General features: G+C 32.6%; 1 protein-coding gene across 1 annotated transcript in view; it reads left to right on the top strand.

The window, feature by feature from the left end:
• Positions 1–26402, top strand: part of LOC103590853 (vacuolar protein sorting-associated protein 13B) — a gene marked incomplete at both ends in the record, with an annotated part of 498786 nt that overhangs the window by 145671 nt on the left and 326713 nt on the right. The window contains 3 exons of the mRNA XM_008573178.1: positions 759–825; positions 4870–5278; positions 12942–13053. Coding sequence (XP_008571400.1) covers positions 759–825; positions 4870–5278; positions 12942–13053 — 588 coding nt within the window. The remainder of the gene's footprint in view (positions 1–758; positions 826–4869; positions 5279–12941; positions 13054–26402) is intronic.

Genomic DNA, 26402 nt, shown 5'->3' with positions numbered 1-26402 from the left:
GAATTTTTATCCATTATCACATATTTCATATTGCTTATGTCAGTAACTGTCAAATCTGTCACAACTGAAAAATTGTGTAAAATACAAAATGTTTTGTTGAATATGTATTAAGACTTGTTATAACAGCATTATCTTGACAATCACGTGATAATTATTTTTGTCATATTAACAGTGAATCATTAATTGGTTTTTGATAATGGAATGTTTCGCTCTTTATTTCCTTTCCCATGGTACATATCTAAAACAAAATGATCTTTACAAGTGATACATCATCAATACAGTATTATAGCTAGGTAATTTCTTCATGATGTGACTATTATAAGCTACGTTGTAGTTTATCCCTGACTTTACTTTTAAATTTATGTAAATTTTAAATAGTTAGATAATTTATTCATTCATTTAATCTAAAAGTTTATTGTGTGTGTTATTTGCCAAGAGCTATGATAAGCACCAGGGATATAGTGTTTAACACAAATAGACGTAGATCCCATTCTTATGGATCTTACAGTCTTGTTGATGAGATAGAAATTAATAACCAACCAAATAAATGTACAATTTACCATTAGGGTATATGCTTCTATATAGAACTATCAGGGTAAGGTGCTAATGTAAATTGTTCTATTGATTGCCTTATCAGATACACGTTTTAGTTCAGTGTAGTGTTGTTTACTATAGAACTATTTGAAATAGTTATACGTGCTTGATTTTTAACTCCCCAAAATTGAAGAGAATAGATAAGGTGAACTTATGTTTTCCAGGCCAGGGGAAGGTTGGCAGTCAGGACATTTTGAAGGAGTATTTCTGCAGTGCAAAGAAAAACCTGTGGTGAGATTCATTTAGTAATTATGATTTTTAAAAATATATTTTAAACTGTTTATCTTTTTTTCATTCAATAGGACTAATGGTTATAAGAATTAGAGCTCAGACTAAATTGTTTTTGACCTATTCCTCTAAAATTGCATTATAAATTTAAAACTATTTATTCTTTTAAGCTGCTCATGTTTTGTAACTATCTTCCTATTATAGCAATTAAGTAAATTTATCCAAAGGGACAAAGGTAGGATTGCTTTTATTACTATATTTTAGCTTTAATGTACTATTGTGTTGACTTTTTGGAAGTTTTTCCCATTTCATAAGTGAGTTTATGCTGGACTGTCCTTAACCATAAACTAAAAGTAATAATTTTACACTAAAAGCTATTATTTTTTGTTTACTTCCATTAACAATGCTTTTGCAGAAGATGGTCCAGACAGAGGCCATACCTAGCAGTGGCTCAAACCTACACCTATGCAAACTTGAGCAGAATTAAAAACTATTCAGATTTTTTTTGCTTATGGCTTTTATTGCTTTTTGTCTTTTCACCTTCTTTGCTCCTGTCCATCATCTCAAGCCTTGGGGAAGAGTGTTGGTCTTTGGGGCAATGTGGAGGTGTCTTCCTTTCCTGTACTGACAAGCTGAACAGACGCACCTTGTTGGTTCAACCCATCAGCAAGCAGGACCCTTTCAGTAATTGCTCTGGCTTCTTTCCTTCTGTAAGAAATCATTTTTAAATTATGCTACAGAACTCCCATTAACAGGAACCCAGAGGAATTGAACTATCCGTAGAGTCAACTCTTGATTTTCATTTTCCTCTGTAGTATCCAATTTGTAAATTAACTATAATGTAATTTAAAATCATAGACTGGTTTTCCACTATAATCTGTTTCTGGGTCACTTGTTTCTGGGTCACCCTGATTTTATGAATACAGGCTAATTTTACGATCGATATAAGAAAATCAAAGTAGGACGTCAAATATGTTTTCTAATTGTGCATGTGTTGAATGATCAAGCATCGAACAATACTCTTCTTATCATTTATGATTCTAACTGAGATTGCTTCTTGTTTTTTTGTTTTTCTCTATTATTATGCCATTGCCTTCTCACAACTAATTCAAAGTACCTTATTTGGTACTCTGTACTTCTGTCATTGACTGGATAGAAGACAAACACTTAACTGTATGCCAGTGACTTTTAGAAGTTTATAACCTTGCTTTTTGTAATTGTACCACATCTAAATATGTTCTTAAGCTAACTATTTTAAGTGATATTCTTAAAGTCAATAAAAATGTGTGTAATTTTTATCTATTATCATTAATATCTATTAATTGCAAGTTATCACAATGGCAATAGCCATTCTTCTAAGTATTTATTAAATCACTGCAAACAATACTAGATATTTTCTCAGCAAGTGCGAACTATTCATCTATTTCTTTTTCCTTTTTGTAGCTCAAAAGAGATTTCAGACATGTATCTTTAAAAGTCTTTTAAATAATTGTGTTCATTTCATATTTAATAGTGTATTTGCATAGCAAATGCTATTTTCTGATTTGATTTCGAACTTTTTCTGGCATGGTCTCTCTTTAGTACTGGAAAAGTTCTCTTAAATTTGGCTTTCGTGTCAGTGGAAGTTCTGTTTAGATTTATTTCATCTCTTTGAATGTTCATTTGTGTGTATGAGAAATATTCTTAATAATTTAACAGGTATGCATAAAAAAACTCCAAATTTATTATTAATGTCCTTTTAAAAAATTGTATTTTTTATAAAAATTTTAAATTAAATGCCTTTTGTTAAAATTTCCTTAATCATTAGTGTTTTCTCACTTTTCTATTTAAATAGTATAATATTATTATTGTATGAAAAGTAGTATTTATATTATCTCAACTCCAAATAGTATCCATTTTTTCCTCTTATATTAAGGGAGTTAAGGATGTTTAAAAAAATAAAAACATAAAAGCACTCTTCCCTCACGTAGCTTACCTTCCAAGAGTGTTACCTTTAAACATTCAATATGTTTAAAAATTTTTCCAAATCAAACTATTCATACATTGTACTAGCTTTTATACTACTTCCACAGTTTAAATGTTGCTATTAATAAAGATTTATTATGAGTTAGATTACTTAGATTAGTGGTCATTACTAACCCCGTCCCCAGAGTCCAGTTTAGACACTAGAATAGACAGCATTGCTGTGGCCTCTTCCATTGGGGCTGTCCCCAGTCACCCTTTTCCATTCATTATTGCCTGCTATTCAGCAATGTGGTGGTAAGACTGGTAGCATTCTTACTTTCCCATGCTTGTTTTTGTTTTGAGTATAGAAAGCAAAAAGAAAGGGAAATTAGGGAGGAGAAGCAGTGAGAAAGTTGAGAATGGTGAAAAACGCTCTGAGGGCAGACCATTGGGGGAAAAATGATTATATTGAACAACAATTTAATGCTTACTTTCCAAGTTGTTTTTTTTAATGGTCAGACAGTTATGGGGGAGGGGGTAAGGACATATACAAAGGTACTTCAGAAAGTTCATGGAAAATTTGAATTAAAAGATAACACGAATCCTTCCATGAAATTTTGAAGACCTTTTGTAGAAAGATAAATTTTTTTGCCTTCTTTCAGGGTAAAGTCCAGATTAAAAGCAAAATTAGTGATGATAGCTGAATTGCATACTTTTCTTTTTCTCTCACCATGTCATTGGATGACAGTTGACAACAACATGAGAAGAAGAAAGTAGAAACAAAGATCTTTAGGAGAGGTGGGATAACATAGGCTCAGACACATCACTGCTTTGCTACTTCTTTTTTCTTTTTATATGAATATATTTCCTTCTTTTTTCTTCTTCCCCAGTTCAGTTCTTTTGTTAACATCCCTCTTTGTACTCTAGTAATTAAAAAACTTTTTCAGGTATTGGGAAGAGGGGTTGGGAATGCGGGATATAACAATTCTATTTGAATTTTATGTTAAATAATTTGCAAAATAGCACTTTACATACATTGATTGATTTGGAAAAATTTTGTTCAACAGGTATTCTTTATCTTTTTTGGGGGGGGCAGTTGGCTGGTATGGGGATACAAACCTTTGACCTTGTGTTATAACAGCATGCTCTAACTAGCTGAGCTAACCAGCCAGCCTGAGGGTATCCTTTTCTTATGAGGAATACAAAAGTATGCATTTTACTTTACTTTTAAAAAAAATGTTGTTTTACTATAATTTGTTTATATTGTAAAATTCAAATATGAAAATTACTTGGGCTAGTTTTAACAGAAATATTATAGGTATAATTTTGTTTTACTCTTCCTCAAACGTTATACGTTTACTAATACAGTAGTATACCTAAGATTATGAGTTGTAGGAGACGTGATAGGTTTTCTAAACAATGTGATAGCCACTGAAAATAGGCAGATTCCAAAAAATAAATGTTTTATTTTTGTGTCACATTACTATTTCCAGTAAAGATGCACTAACTGGTTAGTTTAGTTATCAAAGCCTGGTATCAGTGAAGCTCTTTTTATGGGCTCTGTCTTCATATAAATTAGGCAAATCATTAAAGGAAAAATTCTGTTCTTATAAATGTTGAAGTGACATCATCCAGTGAAGGCCATCATTTGCCCTATTGAGGTTTGATCCCAAATAAAAATATATAACATGATTATTTCAATTTCATCTGAATAAAGAATCCGTCTGTGACTCATATTATGACAGTATATTGATACTCTTAATGAAAAATTATTGAGAAATGAGAGATAAAATCAAGAGATAGTGTTTTCCAAATTCTTAATGTTACAGAAAATGCAGAAATCACAGAAACAGGCACAAAGAGGTTAATTACCTCTCTGAAAATTTAGAGCTTGAACTCAGGATTTCTGATTTTCTGTTCAGTCATTTGAACAGTCTTAGAAGCTTTTGTACCATGTGCAGAATTGATTAGTCGTGTGTTTACTTAGAGGTATACAGTGAAGACAAAAAGGTCAGAATACTAACTGAGGTCATTTTCTTCTTTCAATTAGTTTTTTTCTTTTTTTAATGAAATATGTATTATGATTTCCTTTTTCTGGAACAGACGACCACAAAACTTCTAGATGGCTCTCATCAACAGCATGGATTTCTCTCTCTGACATATACTAAAGCTGTAACAAAAAATGTTCGCCACAAGTTGACATCAAGAAATGAGCGAAGAAGTTTTCATAAGTTATCTGAAGGTTTAACGGATGGTTCCCCTCATTTTCTTCATGAAATTCTCCTTTCAGCACAAGCCTTTGATATTGTCCTTTGTTTTCCTTTACTAAATGCCATCACAAGTATATTTCAAGCAAAACTACAAAAGACCCAAAAAGAGAAAAGAAAATCTCCTGGGCAGCCCATGAGGACCCTTACGCTGACTTCACGCAATTTACCTTTGATTTATATCAATACAAGTGTAATCAGAATTTTTGTTCCAAAAATAGAGGAAATGCAACCAACTGTTGAAGGTATTGTCTTGTAAAATTTTTTTTTTTATCTAATTTTAAATAATTTTCTTCTAGTGACACTCATTTTCTGTTTTCTTGTCTGTTTTTTAAATATGGGCAGCTGGTTGTACTTTGCAGTTTGGAGAATTTCAGAAAAAGTAATATGTTACGGTTATTCTATAACTAAATCTTTAGGAGATATATCAGAATACTGAGTATCTGACTCCATTGGTCATTAATTAGTAGAGTAAGAACTATGAGATTTTTTTTCTTCAGGGCTTTTGCCAGTTAAGTTTATAAAGATTGAGTGTCCCTTATCCAAAATGCTTGGGACCAGAAATGTTTTAGACTTTGAAATTTTTCAGATTTTGGAGTATTCGCATTATACTTACTGGTTAAACATCCCTAATCCAAAAATCTGAAATGCTTCAGTGAGCATTTCCTTTGAGCATTGCCTGTGAGTGTCATGTTGATGCTCAGAAAGTTTCAAATTTTGGAGCATTTCAGAGTTCAGATTTTCAGATTAGGGATGTTCAATCTGTACTTTCTGTCATTTGTTTTATTAAACATTTGATTGTATATATATCTCAGATAACTAAAATTTTGTTTAAATACAAAATAATGTTCAGAATGATGAAATGTGTAAAAATTCTGTTATTTAAATGTCCACCTGATTGGGCCGGCCCGGTGGCGCACTGGATAACATAGGTTAAAAAAAAAAACCCTATATTTTTACACATGATAGGTCTCTGAGGACTGTAGTTTGAAAGCTGTAATAATATTTTCTCATAAGCAAAGAAGAGGAGGCACAGACATAAAAGATCGCTGAGATTATCAAACCATGTTTTTTATTTTATCGCTGAGAATGTGAGGAAAACACCATGGAAACAGGAGTATTTTGGCTTTATTACAAAAAATGTATCAGTATTTTGGGAAAAGAATCAGGGGTAGTCCATTACATTTCAAAAATAGCACCATGTTGCAGTACTTATAGCTATTTTTTATTAAAAATAAATCAGAAATTTTGTATCTAGATAAAAATATGAGTAAAGAAAGTTTTATGCTATCTATTTTATAAAAAAAATCTAAATATGGTTTTGGTTATGGTTAAGGATGTTATTTTCTGTAAATATCTCTCTGGTTGGTAAGCTTTTATGATTTCCTGAAAATTCCTTGCAGCATATATTTTATGTTCTCCATTCTGTAATTGTTTAATTATTTTCAGTTGAATGTAAACAATTGGCAAGGCCAAAATATCATTGAAAAATAAGAAAAAAAGTGATGTTGGAGGTGAAAGGTTGGGATGAGGTGAAAAGAAATACAAGAAGAATGCTGTATGAGAAAATAGTGAGAGGCAAAAGAGACAGAAAAGCAAGTAAAGCAACATATCTGGTTGTGCTACTTTTTGTGGTAATACAGAACTGTTCATGATTTACAAATGATCCTCAAATTTTATGACCTAATTGGTTTCTGAATAATAATTGCATGTTGACTGACCCCAAATTGAGTCCTTTTTTTCTATAACCCTACACTGTTTTAATTTAGGATGTCCTTCTTGGAAACCCATTTTATGCCATAAAATATCAGTATTGGCCACAAATATAAATTTAAAATAGTAAACCAAGTATATGTGCTTCATCATCCCTTTATGAAGTTTTAAAGCTGGCCAATAATATAAGGTGACATTAGTATGTTGATTTTTCTGCATGAACCTGCCTGGTTGAAACTTTTAAATTAGGTGTCCAATAGTGTTTATACTGGTAAAACTTCCTGAATTAGACATAGCTGTTTCTCAGTGTGGGCATTTGATCTGTATTCAGAAATCTCATTTGTCTTAAAATATTTTATCTATTTGATGTACTGAATGCTTCTGAAATTCTTTGACTGGTATTTGTTAGTGGAGGGGACATTTTCACAGTGAATTGCTATTGCATTTTATTTAGTCCTTCATTGCAGAGCTCCTTTGAATGAAATTTTTGTAACTAACCTTATCTGTGAGAGAAACCTCTATGACAGACTTGTTCTTTGACCATCTATGTCAGTATTGGTCATGGCCCTTAGGTAGTCATCACTAGAAGGGTCTTATTTATAGCGACAGATGTTTTCTCCTAAGGCAGAGTTTGCCTGTAACTATAAAATGTCTTTATCATTGATTTGGAAACCTTGTTTTTGTATTGTGGTAAAATATATATTATATAAAATCTTCCATTTTAACAATTTTTAAGAGTGTAATTCAATGGCAGTATTTACATTTACAGTGTTGGGTAAACCTCATCATCTATTTCCAAACAGAAGCTCTGTACCCATTAAGCAAAAACTACCCCCCCCCCCCCCCCTGGTAAACTCTGATCTATTTTCTGTCTCTATGAATTTGCCTATTCTAGAAATTTCATGTAAATGGAATCATGCAGTATTTGTCCTTTTGTGTCTGGCTTATTTTACTTAGCATATTTTCAGGGTTTACCCAAGTTGTAACATGTATCAGAAGTTCATTCTTTTTATGGCTGAATAGTATCCTTTTGTGTGTATATACCACATTTTGTTTATCCATTCATCTGACAGACACTTGGGTCATTTCCACCTTTCGTTTGGCTAATGTGAGTAATGCTGCTGTGAACACTAGCATGCAAGTATAAGAATCTGTTGAATCCTTATTTTCAGTTCTCTTGGGTGAATACATGAGAGTGGAATTTCTAGGTTGTATGGTAATTCCATGTTTAGAACTCTGTTTTTTGAGGAACTACCAAAAGGCTTGGAAGCCTTTTCATATTAGGGCAGGATTTGTGGTATATTCTGAACAACGTCAATGTGCAGGCACAGTTCCATCAACAAGAACAATGGGAGCTCCCAGGAGAGTAATACCTGTGTGCTGAGCACCTGAACATCTCTGTGGAGAGGCCAGAAGTTCATTGTTTAACTAGCATTATTTTTCTGTCACAATCATCAAAGATGTATTGAAAAATCCCCAATTAAATTATAATTGAAAAAATATTTCCAGACTTTTTCCATTTTGTTTTTAAAACTGTTTTGTTTTGTTCTTTTTCTTTTTTTCTTTTTGGTTTGATTGTGGTGAGTTTTTTAACATATAATTAATTCTATAATTCAGGTGCCTACATACTTCCTAAGGTCACCTTGAATAAAAGCATATGAGATAGATGTTGTTATAGTAATCTTTGGAAAATATAGTGTCACATTTCTCTATGGACTTATAGGTTAATTTTAATCCTTTGCAAATATGAACACTTCTTTTTTTTTTTTTCCTTTTTGTCTTTTTTACTGACCGGCAACGGGGTCTCAACCCTCGGTGTTGCGCCCGCACCGCGCTCAGCCAGTGAGCGGGAACAGGTCTCCACATGGGATCCGAACCCTCGGCGGGAGTGCCGCTGCACTCCCAAGCGGCGCACTCTCCAGTGCGCCACCAGGCTGGCCCAACACTTCTTGCAGTAAAGTTTTATTGGTGTTTTTTTATGACATACGTGTGTATATCTATAGAATAAATTAATCTCAAAAGCATTGCTAGATCAAAGATACATACGTTGAAAATACTAATAGATGTAAAATTGCCTTCCTAGATGGTTGTACCAGTTTATTCCATTTCCTTACTCTCACCCTAACAGAGGTTTATAAAACTTTTTGGTATGTTGTCAGTCTCTTTAGTGAAAAGTATACTACTTTTTAAGAAGTTATCTTTTCCTTATTAATTAATAAGAGCTCTTTGTATAGTAATCCTTTTGTCTGGCATATGTATTGCATATATTTTTACATTTCTGGTTTTTGTCCTCTGCCTGTGTGTGTATGTCTGTACCTATGCATATATCCATACTTATATCTATACCTATACCTATATCTATCTGAGGCATAACAAATTTCCAGGCTATGTGTCCATCTTGAAAATACAAATATAAAAGTGAATGCCAAAAATTAAAAAATTTAGATACATTTTTATGTTAAATTTTTGATACTTTGTCTCTCCATTGCTACTCTTAATTCAAATGATCATAATTCACCATGAAAAGGTTAGAGAAAACTTTTTTACTGAGGTAAAATTCATATAACATAAAGTTCACCATTTTAACCATTTTAAATTATAGATAAATTTTTAAATGTATATTTTGTGTAGAAGACTGGAAGTTTTCATTTAATAAATGTTAAAGGCTATAACAAAACTAAATGAGGAAACTGTGATTGAAGCAGCAATTCCATTAGAAATAAATATTTTGACTTAAATGACTCTAGTAAGATACAGTCAAGAGCATAGCATTCATTTTATTCTAGAAAGGCTTTAAAGGAAGTTTATTTGAAAAGTATTTTTATCAGATTAATTAAATTGAAAATATATATGTAAGTTGCCTCATGTATGATAGTATAACTAAATGTTGCTACATCATACTTCTCAGCAGCAACTTATTATAAGAATATCACAGAGCAATCTTTGATATTTAAACTAAATGAGATGGAAATGATTTTTAAACTAAATACAAATAAACCTACCACTAATATGCACAATGATTGTTAGGTTGCACATTTATTGAAACTTCTTTCTATTTTCAGCTACCAATATGACAATAACTAATTAAAACCTTTTGTTGATAGCTTCATGTAGGACTGTCACAACAGTTATAGCTTTTTAAAAGTACAAACTTACACAGGGGCGATATCTAATAATTCTGACACTTTAGGTGTTTTACTACAATGAGAGTCTTAAGAGATAGATAAGTCTCCAAAACACACTGATTTCATGTTGGACTTAAGAAACCTTAGTTGTAAGCAACAGAGTCTTACATTATCTGACATTGCATGAAAATTCTGCTGTTCACTCAAGCTTTTGATTACTGATGCAAGTTCATGATTTCAGAGTTGTTTATAGCCTTTTCATTTGCCTTACACACTTGCACATCTGTGCATCTTCACATAAACATATACACATTCTTTTGCCCCAAGAACAGATAAAATCTTTCAGACTTATAATTTATTTTACATTAATGTGGAACTTTTTAATCATGTTTAAAATTCAGTTAATCATAAGAAAAATATATTTAACATTCTAATATTTTATTTAGAGTAGTCATACTGAAATTCTGGTTTTCAACCTGAATATTATCTGCATTATATACATGATTCTGAATCAATAGGTATTTGACTTTCAGCTTACGCTTTTTTTTTTTGAGAACTGTAGACTGTTTTTTGGATCCAGTATGACTCTTCTAGAGTGAGTAGTTCCTCCATGAGACTCAGTTTTTAAAAATACAGTTAATGTAAAGAAGGAAGACATTCATTTTCCTGTTGAAAATGCTTCTAGAGGGAATATTTCCTCATATGGTCCAACTGTTAAATGCAGGTGAAATAAACCAAAAAAGGAAGCTTGTTTTTTTACAGCTATAAAATAACTGAAGAAATGACTCAGGGCACTTTCTTGTGTAAATACACATTTTTATTATTTTTTCTTATATCTCAATGATATATTTTGAAAAGCTGAATACTTTTTATAATAAAATTAATTATTTTAATCTAGTTTATAGATGACCTGCATAAAGTGCTTGTATGTATTTTTTATTATAACTTCATAGACAGTATAATCTACTGAGAACACTTTTGGCTCTAAGAGAAACAGAATTCTGTTCTTGGATCTGGCTGTGTATGTAGCACCAAATAGGTCATTTTTCTTCCATATGTGCCTCATTTACTGCAGCATTTCTATTACAGTTCAGTATTTCATATGGTGGGTAGTATCTGTAGCCTGAAAGAACAGTTAGCAAGTACACTAATTGCACTTTTGTGGTACGGTCTATTCTCCAGACTTACTATTTATTGATTTAATTGATGCCTGCTGCTTAATCAGAGGTTTTACCCACATGGAACTATTTGATAAGCTTGGCATAGAATGCAAGATCTGTGAAATGTAAACAATGTTCACAGTACAAGGACCTATAATCAAGCCAGACCTCTAGTCATTTGAAAATAGTGCAGCTGCATGAGGAGTAGTTTTCTATTTGATCTTTTTTGCTGCGGACATTTAGAAGTATTGTCTTTACTGTGGCATCTACACGCTAATATTTATTTTGATAGCTCATCTCTTTTTTCCCCCTTTTGCTGTCCTCCCACTTCCTACCTCCCTACCATTTTGCCTTCCCCCTCTCCCTTTATGGTCATCTTATTCTAGTTCCTTCTTTCCCTCACTGAAGATCTTTCTTCTTACTTTTTCTGATTTTCCTAATTCTGACTTTCTTTTTTTGGACTAATACAAGGCAGACCATACCAAGTATACTGCTGAAGCAGCTGGAAATAATCTCCTAGCTTTTGCATTCTTTGGGTACCACATTTTGGGAAATATGGATTGTATTCTTTTGCAGGCACGTTCTACTCAGGATATTCCTGAGGCCTTGCAGCCAGTCCTTTTCTGCTCTATTTGTGGCAGATGATAGTTCCCTGAGAGAAATTATGAATTTTAATATATGTTTACTTCAAAACCCAGAAAGTTGTATGTTGTTAACAATTATTAAACAATTTTAAACAATGTTTAAACAGCTACTATAGTAAAATTATCTGTTGGAGAATAGGGAATAAAATTTAGGGAATTTAAAAGAAAGTTAGAATTAAGAAACTCAAAAAAAGTAAGAAGAAAGATGTTCGGTGGGGAAAGAAGAAAGCAGAGTAAGATGACCATAAAGGGAGTGGGGAAAGAAGTAAGCAGAGTAAGATGACCATAAAGGGAGTGGCAAAATGGTAGGGAGGGTGGAGGAGGGAGGTCCATCAAGAGCACCTACCCATCCCAAATAATCCTTAGAAATGACATCGAATTAGCCAGTGAGTTACAGAAAAAGTGCTGAGCTTCTTAAGATGAGAACATACAGTTAAATATCATCTTATTCAATACAAAGAAAAGAATTAGAACTGATATGTCTTTTTACCTTTTTTGTTTTCTGAGTTTACTTACCTTAGTTTTAGACTTCGTTAGGAGGTAGAACTTTTAAACGGGTGAAGTTTCCATTTCTCAATCAATTTCACATTAGAAATTATTTAAATTTAAAACTGTCTTGAATAACAACTTGAAATGTTCTCTCACATTAAATAATTAATTGGTCTTTTCCATCTTCAACATTATACCCAACATATTTATTTTGGATTTTCTAACATTTCAGAGCTTAAAGTGCTATACTGGACCCTTGTGTGTGTGTGTGCGTGTGCATGTGTGTGTTTGTATTTTAGTTATTATTATTAATCATGTAAATTTAAATGGCCTTGAGAATTTGTTACTGACTCTGTGATATCCTTTAATATCTTTGTAGACAAGAATGGAGTAATAAAATCCCAGTACTGAAAGTCACTTGGGAGAAAGATGCACTAGTATAAGATTGTGAAATTAGATAAACTTACAGCTTCAATATTACTTATACTGTATATTTACCATCATATGTTTTCATGTTGGGGGGGGAATTTATTTTTTTATTGCTATTTTAACCATGTATTTTAACAAAAAAAATGCTTAATGAGATATGAAGAAAATAGAGAGTAAAGAAAAGCGTCAAGTATTTTTTATTTTAAACATAATTTTTTCCTTTTACTTTTCTTCATTTATTGATCTTGTCTTAATGGGTCTCTATCCCATTCCTTCAAAGAGATCTGTTTAAGCATAAAGTTACGCACAGATCTACAGTGTATTCAAAATCTCTTTCTTTTGTTACAGTTAATCAGGCAGCAAAAGAAGACACCATGGTTTTGAAGATCGGCTCTGTTGCCATGGCTCCCCAGGCTGACAATCCCCTTGGCAGATCTGTCCTCAGGAAAGATATTTACCAGTAAGTTTATTTTCTTATGTTCAATCTTGCAACAATTTCATCCTGCAAAGAAGTACAGTGATCAATAAAACTTGCTTAGTGTGGCCTGTAGGAATACTTTTCATTTGGGATCTTTTGATATTTAAAACCAGGTTTTTCTGATTTTCTTCAGTTGTGGGTTTTTAAATTCATTCAGACAAATCAAGTATTTCTGTGAAGTGTTGATGAATAACAGAATGTAAGTACCAAGTCACCATAAAACTGAAGAAGCATAGATTGGAAAATTTTAGCAGACTTCAAATTTGACCAAATCTCTAATCACATCAGAAAACGGGGTCCTCTCTAGAACCACCACATCCTACTGTAGTCATGTTGTATCAAAGTGAAGCATTTTCTTAATTTAAGCGTAAGCCATTATTTGAAATGTTGGACTGTGGATGTCATATGGATCAAAGCTGTAAAGAAAAGCAAACTTCTAAGGAGAAATTTCACAGTAAACACTTTCTGTGAAAATGCTGTGCTCTGGATTTTGTCACTGAGTGTTTAGAAAACCACACCAAGCATATATGGACAACTAAACTGGTGAACATATGTAATCAACATGATAAAAATAATATAAGATTCATACTGAAGTTGACACTGCTGCCAGACATAAAAGTACAGTTGCAAATAATACCAAGTGAGAAAATTCACAGAAATACAGATGAACAAGTGTCTTATTCTTCCTGCTGGTCTGTTTTTCAGATGTTGTAGTCTCACTCTTTAAAAAAATAAATTCCTACTGTTCTCCAGTAAATGTTACCGTTAGGAAAAGATTCTAATTTTGTTAATGCATTTACCACCTAGAGTCTGATAGCTATATTTACTTTAAATGGATCAAATTTTTCCGATATTTCAGTTGATAGTTTTTTTTCTTTGACTTATATATCATGGTCTCTTCCTTGTATTAATTTTTTGGTGGCTTATAGTATTTATCCCTTAAATAAGTTTTATTTAGGTAGCTTATGTAAAATCTTAGGATGTCAGAGGTCTTAGAAATTACCTAATCCAACTTCCTTACTGTACAGATTAGAAAACTACAGATCTGAAAGAATAGTTGTCTCTAGTCAAATAGTGATAAAACCAAGATTACAATTCATATCTTTTGACTCCCTTAGAATCTAGGGGAGGGATTACAATGGAACATAAATTCTGGGTGAAAATACTTTAGTTTTCTAACATTTGAAAATTCTTTCAAGTATATCTATCTTTTCTTTTCCACTTCAGAAGTAAGTGATCTTCAAATAGGGCCTACTTTACTTTTGGTGGAAGAAATCTATTTTACATTGAAAGATTCTATCACCATCAGTAATGTGAACCACTGAAATACTTTTTTCCTCCCCTACACTTTCCACTTTCTGACTCTTGCATGAATTGTGTTCTTACTTGCTTGGAACTCAGTTTGTATTTTGGGAGACTGTTCCTTTCAATTTTCCTTCTATCTGTGTGGCAGCTTCTTTTCAGCCTTTACTGGTCTTCCTCCTAAACAATCCCTTTAATATTAGTATCCCTTAGAATCTTCCTATTATTCGTTTTTGCCCAACTCTTCTTGGGTGAGTCCATCTGCTCAGGAAAACTTGAATTCCAAGCATGTATCATAACTTTGGAGTGTCTGTATAGCCCAAGATTAGCAATGTGTGTTAATATTTCTAGCGTTGTAAAATTCTGGATCCTGGATGGCAAAATCAACCTAATAGTTTTTTCTTGAAAGCTCACATTCCATGTCATTTCTAAATAAATAAACTTACAAAAGGTATTCACATAGGAGTTCATAAAAAATATTTGAAGGTCTCATTGAAATGCTAATATCATCAACATTAAAGAAGGAATAGCAGAAGTAGAAACCACTTTGGAATGAAATAATCAGAGTGGGAGTGGCTCAGAACAGAATTGTGTACACAAGGAAAAGAACCTGCATTCTAAGGCTGCTTTTATTAATCCCGTGATTATATTAACCATAAAAATCTCAATGCAACAGATGGGAAAGGCCACATATTTATATGATTCCATTTTTATGAAATGTCCAGAATAAACAAATCCATAGAGACAGAAAGTACATTAGTGATTTTTCAGGGGCTGGGGGGAGGGAAAAATGGTGAGTGGTGCTAATGAAGTTGGCATTCATTCTGGGGTGATGAAAATGTTCTGGAATTAGGTCTTGGTTGTGGTTACATAACTGTATATTACACCAAAAACTACTGAGTTGTGTACTTCAAAAATCTGAATTTTATGGCATGTGATTTATATCTCAATTAAAAAATATCAGTGAAAAAGAATGTTAGACAAGCCTGAATCTTTTTAACTAGTGCTATGATAACTTGACTTTTTGACAACTAAATGGGTCAGCATTCTCAATATCCAAAACCTTTTTGGGGGGATAGAGAATTTAAAGACTTTAGTTTGTGTGGCAGTTTGTATTCTCTTATACTTTTTGAGTCTCCATGACCTTTATTCATCATACTTGAGTGAAAGGGAATTTTTGTTATTTTGTGCTCCATCACACAATGTTTCCCAAAATGTGTACCACAAAATACAAATTTCATAGAATTAATGTTTCATCAATATTTTTATTTAAAAAGGAACTCTGAAGGAATTTATGAAAAATAGATTCTAAGATGCTCTGCCATTAGTTAAGTATATGATTTTGGCAAACTTAAAACTTCTGTGTGTCTCGGTTTCATCAATTATAAAAAAAAAGAAAGGACATTTTTTCTATAAATTTACTAACTAAATTGCACGAATTAACACTAACAATTAGCAGTGAACAATCTAAAAATATTTTTAGATTTAGTAAAATAAATGTTTCTATTCTATTTTATTTTTAGATTTAAGTGCTCAAATGAGTTTGGCAAATGCTTAGTTATCCGAATTTGAAAACACTTTCTTACGGCTTGGCTTCTCAGAACTCTTTTAAGACTATGCACACTGTGAATTCCTGAAAGGAAGCTAGGGAGGGCCATCATTCCAAAAGCTACTTAAAGATGGGTACATTTTAATGCACACTTCTCAAAACACTGGAATTACAAAAAACAAAGTTCAGAAATCTTGTTTTAGCCTTTTTATTTTTTGTCATAATATTTGTCTTATTGATTGGTTGTCTCTCTTCAGATACAGTATGTTTCTTGAGATCAAGGGTCTTTAAAACCGTCATAACCTCAAATTTTTTCAAAACATCCCTATGAAAATGATCGCATGATATTATATTGCTAAAAGTGATGGATTTTTATTTTAATATGAGAGAGAAAGAAAGAAGTACTGTAAGGGAGTCTTTTTATGAATACAAGAAAAGCACATGGGCCTCAGCAGCCATTTGTGGTTCTCATATTTTTGCTGTTGTTACTTCCTTCCCTTTGTCTTTCTGGAACTTTCTTTCCTTGGTCTGTCTCCTTACTTACTTTCCTGTTCATAACTAGGTTTTTCTTCCCTTTTTGTATATGCCTTTATTCTTTACCTTTTCCCCTTTATTTTCTCCCTTCTTTCCCTATCTCATTTCCTTTCTTGTTTTACTACTTCAATTGTTTGATTTCTTTCATAGAGTATAGAATGCCAAAAAGTAAATTAAATGTAAAAAACATATATTTTCTCCTTAGATTTTCAGTGTTTCACACCATGCCTCTTGTAAAATAGGTAAATTGTGTTTACAGAATAAATATATTCTATATTTTCTTTTTATGATTGGTGAAACAAAGACGCACAGAATTTTTACATTTTGCCAAAATCATATAACTAATGGCAGAGCATATCAGAATCTACTTTTATAAATTCCATCAGTTTCTTTTTAAATTGATATTTCTTACATTTAGTCTTTCCCCCTGTATATATAACTTAGTCATTTCACTGTCCTGATCCCTTTCCATATGTTTTTTACTTGTTCTTTTAATTTGTTTTTTGTGTTTCTTCTTCCTAACTCCTTCCCTGCTAAATGGCATCTATGAAGCATCCACAGCTAACATCATAGTCAGTGGTAAAAAACTGGATGCTTTCCCTCTAAAATCAGGAACAAGACAAGGATGTCCACTTTCAGCAATTCTATTCAGCCAGGGCAATTAGGCAAGAAAATGAAATGAAAAGCATCCAGAGTATAAAGAAGAAATAAACTATGTCTTTTTGCAGAGGACATGATCTTATGTATGGAAAATTCTAAGGGATCCACTGAAAAACCATTAGGTAAACAAACAAGTTCAATCAAGTTGCAGGATACAAGATTAATATATTAAAATCAATTAACACTAACAATGAGCAAAATGAATACTCTCAAAATTAAGAAAACAGGTTCATTTATAATAGTTTCAAAAAGAGTAAAATATTTATGAATAAATTTATCAAAAGAAGTGCAAAACTTATGAAAACTACAAAACATTGTTGAAAGAAATTTTAAAAAGACCATGATGCTCCTCGACTTACGATGGGGTTATGTAGCAATAAATTCATTGTAAGTTGAAAATATAGTAAGTAAAAAATGCACTTAATACACCTAACCTACTGAACATCATAGCTTAGTCTAGCCTACTTTAACATGCTCAGAACACTTACATAAGCCTACAGTTGGGCAAAATCATATAATACAAAGCCTATTTTATAATAAAGTGTTGGATATCTTATGTAATTTATTGAATACTGTACTGAAAGTGGAAAAACAGTATGGCTTTGTGGGCAGTCAAAGTGTGGTTTCTACTGAACATGTATCACTTTCACACCATCTTAAAGTCAAAAAATCCAATGTTGAACCATTGTAAGTCGGAGACCATCTGTAAATGGAAAGAAAACTACTTCTAGGCATTTCATGGTCAAATTGCTGAAAATCAAAAATAAAGAAACTCCTCCCTGATGAGCTGAGGTTGGAGGCTGAGGAAGAAAGAGTGAATACAACAACATTTGCCTCCTCAATACAGGATTCAAAGCCTAAGGCTGTACCCTGTCAGGAGAGAAAAGAAGCTTTTATCTTAAGTAAATTTTGACTTTCTGGTTAATTTAAAAGAGAAATCTGAAGTGCAGTCATTAAAAAAAGACATTATCTTTGAAGGAACAATGGTTAGAATGAAATAACTGAAAATCTTAGATTTGAAGAAGTGAAAACTGCTAGTGGACATGGTACCATTCTTCAAATACTTGGCCTATCGTTTGTCACACGGAGTAGTTTCATTCCTTCCAACACTAAGAACAGACCTAGGATTGCAGTGACACAAATAGCAGCTCGGTAGAATGAAGATCTCCCTCATTATAAAATCTAATAATGAATAGGAGTGTTCATTCTTTATTTACTCATTTAACAATTATTTATTGGGAGCCTACTGTGCATCAGGCACTGTTCTAGATATTGGTTATATATCAAGGAATAAGACAAAGAAAAATCTCTGCTCTTATGGAATTTACATTCTAATGGAGAGAGAGACAGTTGCAAATTAATAAATAAATTGTGTGGTATATTAGAATGTAATAAGTGTTATGGAGGCAACAAAACAGGAACAGGGTAAGAAATGGAGAATTGAGGTGGGCAGCATGGCTTGGTCAGAGGATACCTTACTGAGAAAGCACAAGGATCCTGAGCAGGAGTGTGCAAAAGAAGCCAGTGGTGGCTGAAGCAGTGTGTGCTGGGGAACTTAGGCTATGTATGAGGTAAGAGACATTATGAAGAAGCCATATGGGCCATTGTGAGGGCTTTGGTTGATAGTTTGAGTGAGATGTGGTTGTGAGGGAAAAAAATCAGAAATTTTCCACACATGCAGAATTTTAGAATAATGGCTTTTGTTGTTTACTGAATATCAGCCTGCAGAAAGAAATGAGGGGATCACCAGCACATACTGAAGGTATACATTTTTTTATTTTTTTATTTTTTTTTTTAATTTTTGTCTTTTTTGTGACCGGTAGGGGAATCGCAACCCTTGGCTTGGTGTCGCCTGCACCGCGCTCAGCCACTGAGCACACCAGCCATCCCTATATAGGATCCGAACCTGTGGCGGGAGCGTCGCTGCACTCCCAGCGCTGTACTCTCCCAAGTGTACCACGGGGCCGGCCCTGAAGGTATACATTTTTAAAGTGGTTAAATATATGTTTAAAACAAAGGGAGTCACAGTTCAGAACAAATGGAAATATGACATTCTACTCTAAAGTAGTCGTGTTAAGGATTATTTCTGTTACTTGAGTTAACTGAACATGTGATAGGAAGTTCTTTTGATTATTGAGGGGTTGATTTCCTCATCAAATGGGAAACCCTCAGCGGGTTTGAGCAGAGAAGTGACATGATCCAGTTTATGCTTAAGCAGATTATTCAGGCTGACATGTGAAGAACAGACTGTAGCAGGGAATGGCAAGGGTTTGTGCTATTGTAGTAATCTTGGCAGAAGATGATGACAGCTTGGCCCAGGGTCACACCTCTGGAGGTGGTAAGAAATGGTCAGATTCTGGAGATATTTTAGAGATAAAGCCAAGAGAATTTGCAGATGGATTGCACATGGGGTCTGAGACAAAGGGGACAAGAGTAATTCAGTTGTGTGGCCTAAACAACAAGAGGGATCAAATTAACCGAGGGAAGCCAAACTGTAAAGGATTTGGTGTGGGGGTTAGCCAAGTAACGATGAGGAGTTATTTTTTAAAATGTTGACTATCTCAGAAGGTAATGAGCTCCCTATCACTGACGTAGCAGAGACTGGTCAACCATGTAGAAGGCTTACAGAGGGTTATGATTTATGTTGAAATGACCAGTGCTTCTTAAATTTAATGTGCAGACAAATCACCTGGGGATCTTGTTTAAATTCTGATTTTGACTTAGGAGGTCTGGGATAAGGCCTGAAATTCCACATTTCTAATAAGCATCTGGATGATTGTGTATGATACTGATATTGGGTAATATTGACTGCTTCAAGGACTACACTTTATGTAGCAAAGAGCTAGATGAATGGTTTCCAGACCTTTTGAACAGAGAGGATTTTTTAAACATACCTTTTAATGAGTGCTAACAATTTTTAATGCTAGAAATTTAAACATTGTGAAAGGCTCTATGAGAAAAATTGAGCATCCTCCATTCCCAGACTTTCCCACTTCCTAACAAGGTTGCCCCTAGTGGATTCTTTTTTAACATCAAAATTTTCAGTTGATAGTGGTCGTTACTTGTGGAATATGAGAAAACGTAAAATAATAAAACACTTCTATTATCTTACTAACATTTTATATGAATTTCTTCTTTATTACTCTCAAAAGCATCTGATCCACTAGAAAACAACAGAACATAAATAATATGTTATTTATTCAATCTTTGTGGAATGCCTAGACCAGGTATATATGGTCATCAACTCCTCCTTTAATACTCTACCTTCTTTACTTGCCTCTTTCTTGCCTACTAATCTGCCTTGCTTACAACTGCCAACTCCTGGACAGGATGATCTCCATTTTCTTTCAGCTCAGTCTGAGATTGTCCTGTTCTATGTGTTCAACCATCTTCCTGACTTACACTGTAGTTCTAAGGCACAGTCTAGCCTGGTAGATTTCCTTTATCTTACACAACTCTTTTCTCAGAAATTATTCAGGTTCTTGTCTCAGGCTAAAAGAGAAGCAGGGAAATAGTTAAGGATAAGCAGTTATAAAGGCAGATTTTTAAAAATTGCTGTGCTGAACGTGTTCCTTCATCGGCTGATTTAAGAAAATTAAAACAAAATTGAGATTATAAACAGGCAAGATGAAAATGTTTAAATATGTTTATAACTTAATCATTAAAAATTTAACAAGTTTAGTTGTACTTCTCATATTTATATAAATTATATATTTTTCAGAAATTTTATTATACCATATGCTAATACATCATCTATACCCCATTAACAATAGTATTTATGGTTGTTTCTATTAAATAATGGAAACAGGTCTCAGAACCTTGAGGCATTTTATACTATAATTGCTATAGGAAAATTATACTGGACTTATAGTATTTGTACTTCATATGTCTTTACTGAAAATGTCATTGTCTGTGATCCTGAATATTGTGTATAAGTAGTTTGACTTGATTTTGATATTTTAAAATTATTTTCTAAAAATAGTTTTTAATATGAGAAATAGAAAAAGTAGTCCTGTATGAGTTATTAAAACAATAGGGATCTTTGAAACATTTATGCCATTCCTTTGCATGCATGCATGAATGCATTCATTCATTCATTACTTGAATTCATTTATCAAATATACACTGATTAATTATTTTGCTTGTTTAGTAGATATTTATTGAATATTTATGATGTACTAAGCACTAATGGTAGACATATATTTTTGAATAGAATATATAGTAACTCCCTTCATGGAACTCAAGACCTCAACCATATCATTCTCAGTCAACGAAATTACATTGTGAAGCTCTGATAGATTCAGTACTAAAATATTGCATGCTTTTTCTGTACCACTTCCCACAATGCTTGCATTGATAAAATAAGCAATATCAGAAGTTATGAACTTACACCCTAAGCTTTTTTATTTCATGGTCCCATTTTTATTAAGTGTCATTATGGCAGTCTGTCCTATGTCTTCTGAAAGTTATTATAAGAGAAAAGAATGACGCCAAAAGTTCCATTTAGATTTGCAGTTTTCACAGAGGGAATAGAGAAAAATGTTCTTCAATTTAAAAAAAAAAGTTTTTTTTTAAGGTAGCAGAGAAAATAGGAACATTAGCGTTGATTGTTCATGAATATATTTGTCAATACATCACTTTTTCAGTACATTTTAATGGAAATTTTTTCAAATTCGGTTTATATCCCATTTTAAAAAATATTAGTTATTTAAAATTTAACTTATTATTTAGTCTTCTAATTATCAAATTAAAATATGAAAAGATAAAATAATATTTTTCAAATTTGTAAATAAAGATACTTTTTTTTTTGTCTTTTTCGTGACCGGTAAGGGGATCACAAACCTTGGTGTGGTGTCACCCACACTGCGCTCAGCCAGTGAGCGTACCGGCCATTCCTATATAGGATCCGAACCCGCGGCAGGAGTGTCGCCGCACTCCCAGCGCTGCACTCTCCCTAGTGCGCCACAGGGCCGGCCCAAAGATACTTTTTATTTACAAATCTGATAGCAAATCTGCATTTATTTTAATCTTTTAATACACCTGTATAACTGGTATATTTAAGAATTGTTTAAATAAAAGGGAATTCTGTTTTGTTTTTTTTTTAATTAAATAATGCCAAAGTGTGTTCACTTGAAAATTCTGTTCTCCTTCCCAGCACTTATTCTGAATGGTAACCACTTCCTTGCTTTTATCTATGTTCATTGTTGTGTTTTTTTTTTTTTTTTGGTGGCTGGCCAGTACAGGGATCAGAACCCTTGGTCTATATCCATTGTTAATAGTTAAGTCCACACTCTTTTAGGCTGTGTGTGTGTGTGTGTGTTTGTGTCTGTTGGTCTTAAATAATGGGATTGTACTCTACATAGTGTTCTACAACTTGCTTTTTGCTTTAACTGAATAATATATTATGGTCATCCTATGGTGTCATCACAAATAGTTTACTGTTTATGAACTATTTCAGACAGCGTAGATCAAAACATTATTTAAACATTGTTTTTTGTGTTGAACCCATAAAATAGTCTTGATATTTAAAAGCTCCATTAAAACATATAAAATGGGGCCGGCCTGGTGGCGCACTGCTATAGTGCGCTGCTTGGGAAGTGCAGCGGCGCTCCTGCCGAGGGTTCGGATCCCACATACAGACCGGTTCCCACTCACTGGCTGAGCGAGGCGCGGGAGCAACACCGCGATCCCGTTGCCGGTCCCGGTCCGGTACGGGGGCGACACTGAGGGTTGCAATCCGTTGCCGGACACGGAAAAAGACAAAAACAAAAAAAACAAAAAAAAACAAAAAAAAACTTATAAAATGTATTGTAACCAATACTTCTCAGGCCTCAAAACATTATTATACATGATAAAATGTAAAAAGAAAAATGAGTTGTATCCTTCAGTGAAATAGCTACCAGGGCAGTCCTTGAAGAATAACTATGTCAGCACCAATAGGAAATTGAAATTACTATAGCTAAGGTGTTCTTTGTTACCATTTGAATTGCAAAGGCTAAGTGATTCACAATTCAACAATACTGTGTGAATTAAAATATTGTAGGCATTTGGTTTTAACATACCACTCTGAAACATTTCGATAACACCAACTTTCTGCCCAATACCTGTCATAGTGCTCAGTTTTTAATATGACAAAATCTTTGTCTTTTGACTCAACATACATCTTCCTCCCTGATCTGACCTGATCCTGTACTTCAAATCTTAACACAAATTGTTTCCTTACATAAGACACTTGTTCAAATTAAATATTTTGTTTACCCCAGCAATGCTTATATTAGGGATATTCCTTTCTGTAGCTCTTGTTTATGTATGCATTTTCAGCTTTCTTCAAGTATTGCTTTTTTCCAGTTCAGACTTTCAAGAGATTTTGCTGTGAAAAACTTCACATTGGTAGGGTTATGGGTCCTATAAAATTTTTTCCTGTCGTGTTTGACATTATTTTTAATTTAAAAAAAATTCTTAAGAAACACTTGTCTATTAATGTCTCATTTAAATCCTGTTCTTTATTTGAAACCTTTTGTGTTCATTTTATTTAGAAGTAATGTTCCCTTTCTTTGGCTACCTATAGTAGTAGCTGACCTACCTTTGTGCAATTAGTAGTAATAATATAATAATGGTAACATGGTATAGTAATAATAGTAGTAGAAGCAGCAGCAGCCAACAGCAGCAGTAACTAACATCTATTGAGTGCTTCTTTTGTGTCAAAGATTCTGCTTAATGCTTTCAATACAATGCTTACATCTCATTTGATCCTCACAATCACCTTATGAGTCAACTATTATGATTATCTATATTTTAGAGATAAAAAACTGAGTCTGTAGACATTAAATAATTTCTTCGGAGCCACACATAAAATAAATGAAAGAACCAGGACTGTCAGTTCCCATTGCCTGTGCTCTTTGCCACTACATCTTGCTGCCTGTGTCTGAGTTTCTTATAAGACAGAATGGCTTTAGGTTTAACTAACTTACAGATAACCAGTATATAATATTAACTTTGCAACTCAATTTTGTTTGAAGTTTCACATATCATTAAGTTTTATTATTGTTTAGATATTTGGGGTTTTTTTCTAACAACATTCTTAATTGTAAGTAAATTGAACAAAACTGATAAGTGCCTTTTTTTGTGCATTTTCTTTGGGTTTCTTAAAATATTCTGAGCTGGATTGGACTTAATATTAAAGCCTTAGAATCTTAATTTATGGTGAAAACCTCTTACAATCCTAGTGTTTGATTTCCTTGGTCATTGAAGGTACTTGAACATACAGTCCATTTTAAGAAATTTTTAATGAGAATGTGCTTAATACTGCATTTCATCTACAGAAAATAGCTCCCTAGCTAATGATTTTGACTGTCATCAAGGTTTCTCTCATATCTTTTATGAACTCTGAAATGAGTCATGATCAAATATAAATATTAACAGATTTTTCTGATTAATAAAGACTATATTTTGTGATTCTAATTTCATAAGAGATATTTATAAATTATTATAAAACACATATTTGTTTCTTCTTTTTTTCTTAGCAAAGTTTAATTATTAGTCTAGATCTGTCTCAAAATTATGAAAGAAAATGAGATACATTGAAACTTTTTTTGTTATATTTCTCTCCTCTTTTTCCCTGAGCATTTTTGTATATCACTTTTTATAAATTGTGTTAAAGAAAATATTAATTTTATTATTTCAAAACAATTGTGTAGTATTTATCCACATGTATTTTTCATGCACAAAATTATATCAAAGTTGAATAAGTGTGTATGACGTTTTCTAGTAACTAGGGTTTTTCTCCCCACTAATTCTGTGCAATTGAAAAATACTGTGTTCAAGCTATATATCTGAAAGTAAAGCTTATAGAATTAGATGTATAGCCAAAAAAAAAAAAAAGAATTAGATACATAAATTTGGAAGCCATTTAAGATTATGTATTGACTGTCTGTATTATTGCTTTGTCATACTATCTAAAAATTTACAAAAGCTTTTAATACCTACTGCGGTAGTTTTAATATAAACTAGTGATTGTAACATAATTTACTTCACACTTTTTTCCAAAATATTTTATTTGTTAAAATTTTTTTTAAATATTTAAAGCATAACTTTTTCTTTTGTAGTATTTTTAATTAGGAAGTTTCTTAACTTTCATCTTTTACTTTACAGAAGTATATATCCTTTTTATAATTGGACATTTTTGAACTTCTGCGTACAGCTTTTCATTCATGCCGTAAATATTTGTGAGTCTTCTAATGCCCCTTCTGGGATTTTGTCTGTGACTAATTTATTCTATAGCTCCTTAAAAACTTTGTCAATTGTTAGATTTTTCACCTCTTTCTTTTTTGCAGACATTTGCTAATCCTTTTTAGTGCATTCAGTACTTAATAGATTTGAATCTGGTATTGGGTTTCAATTTTTCTCCATAGAGAATTTCATTCTCTTAAAAAATGTCTACAAGCATTATATGAAAAATCTATGGTAATTTTGGCAAACTGTTTAAAGATATCTTTTATAAGTGAAGCTTCTGACAGGTGTGCCCTGTTCTGTGGCAGTTTAATCCATGGAATTTTACCTTTAAAGAATTATGAAAGATTCGTAAGCCAGTTCACTTTTCACTCTTTGAAGACTGGCAGTAGTAGAATTCTTCCAGGAATGTATACAGGATTTGTTTTCCATCTGCTTATTGCTTTTTTATGGGCAACTTTTACAACAGTAGTTGCTCTCTGTTTCTCACTGTGAGCCTGATATGCCACCACCAGTCACAGGAAGAATTGGAAAATATGTCTTATTCTTATGTAGTTGATGAGAAAATTTAACTTGCATTGCAAAAATTTACTTTATGACTAATATCTCCATAGCATAAATATTCAATGCAAAAAATTGCACATTTCCTAAAAGGAAACTAGTTTTACTATATTATTAAACTTAGCAGAAGTTTTTTAAAACTATTTTTAAATGTATTTTAAGTTTTTGTTGTCCTTCACACGTAATCAATTTACTGAGATTTTTGAAATGGTAGTTTATTAAAAATTGAGAATCAAGTATCTTATTCAAGTTTTAAAATAAAGAGACCTTGATGAACTACCAAGTGACTTAAGGTACAGACTTTTGTAGGCAACACAATTTTTTCATGCATTAAAACCTTGACAGTATCTTTAAAAAAAATTTTAACTTCCAGCATCATTTTTTCTGTTATATATACTCTTGGCAAATTTGATAATGCTTGTCCTGACTCTTCAAATGGTTAATGTTCCCACTATGAAGTAACATTAGATTGATGTGAACAGTGAAATTCATGGTT

The sequence above is a fragment of the Galeopterus variegatus genome, unplaced genomic scaffold, assembly GCF_000696425.1.
Source record: "Galeopterus variegatus unplaced genomic scaffold, G_variegatus-3.0.2 Scaffold886, whole genome shotgun sequence".
Classification (NCBI taxonomy): domain Eukaryota; kingdom Metazoa; phylum Chordata; class Mammalia; order Dermoptera; family Cynocephalidae; genus Galeopterus; species Galeopterus variegatus.
This window is presented reverse-complemented; position numbering and strand designations above follow the sequence as displayed.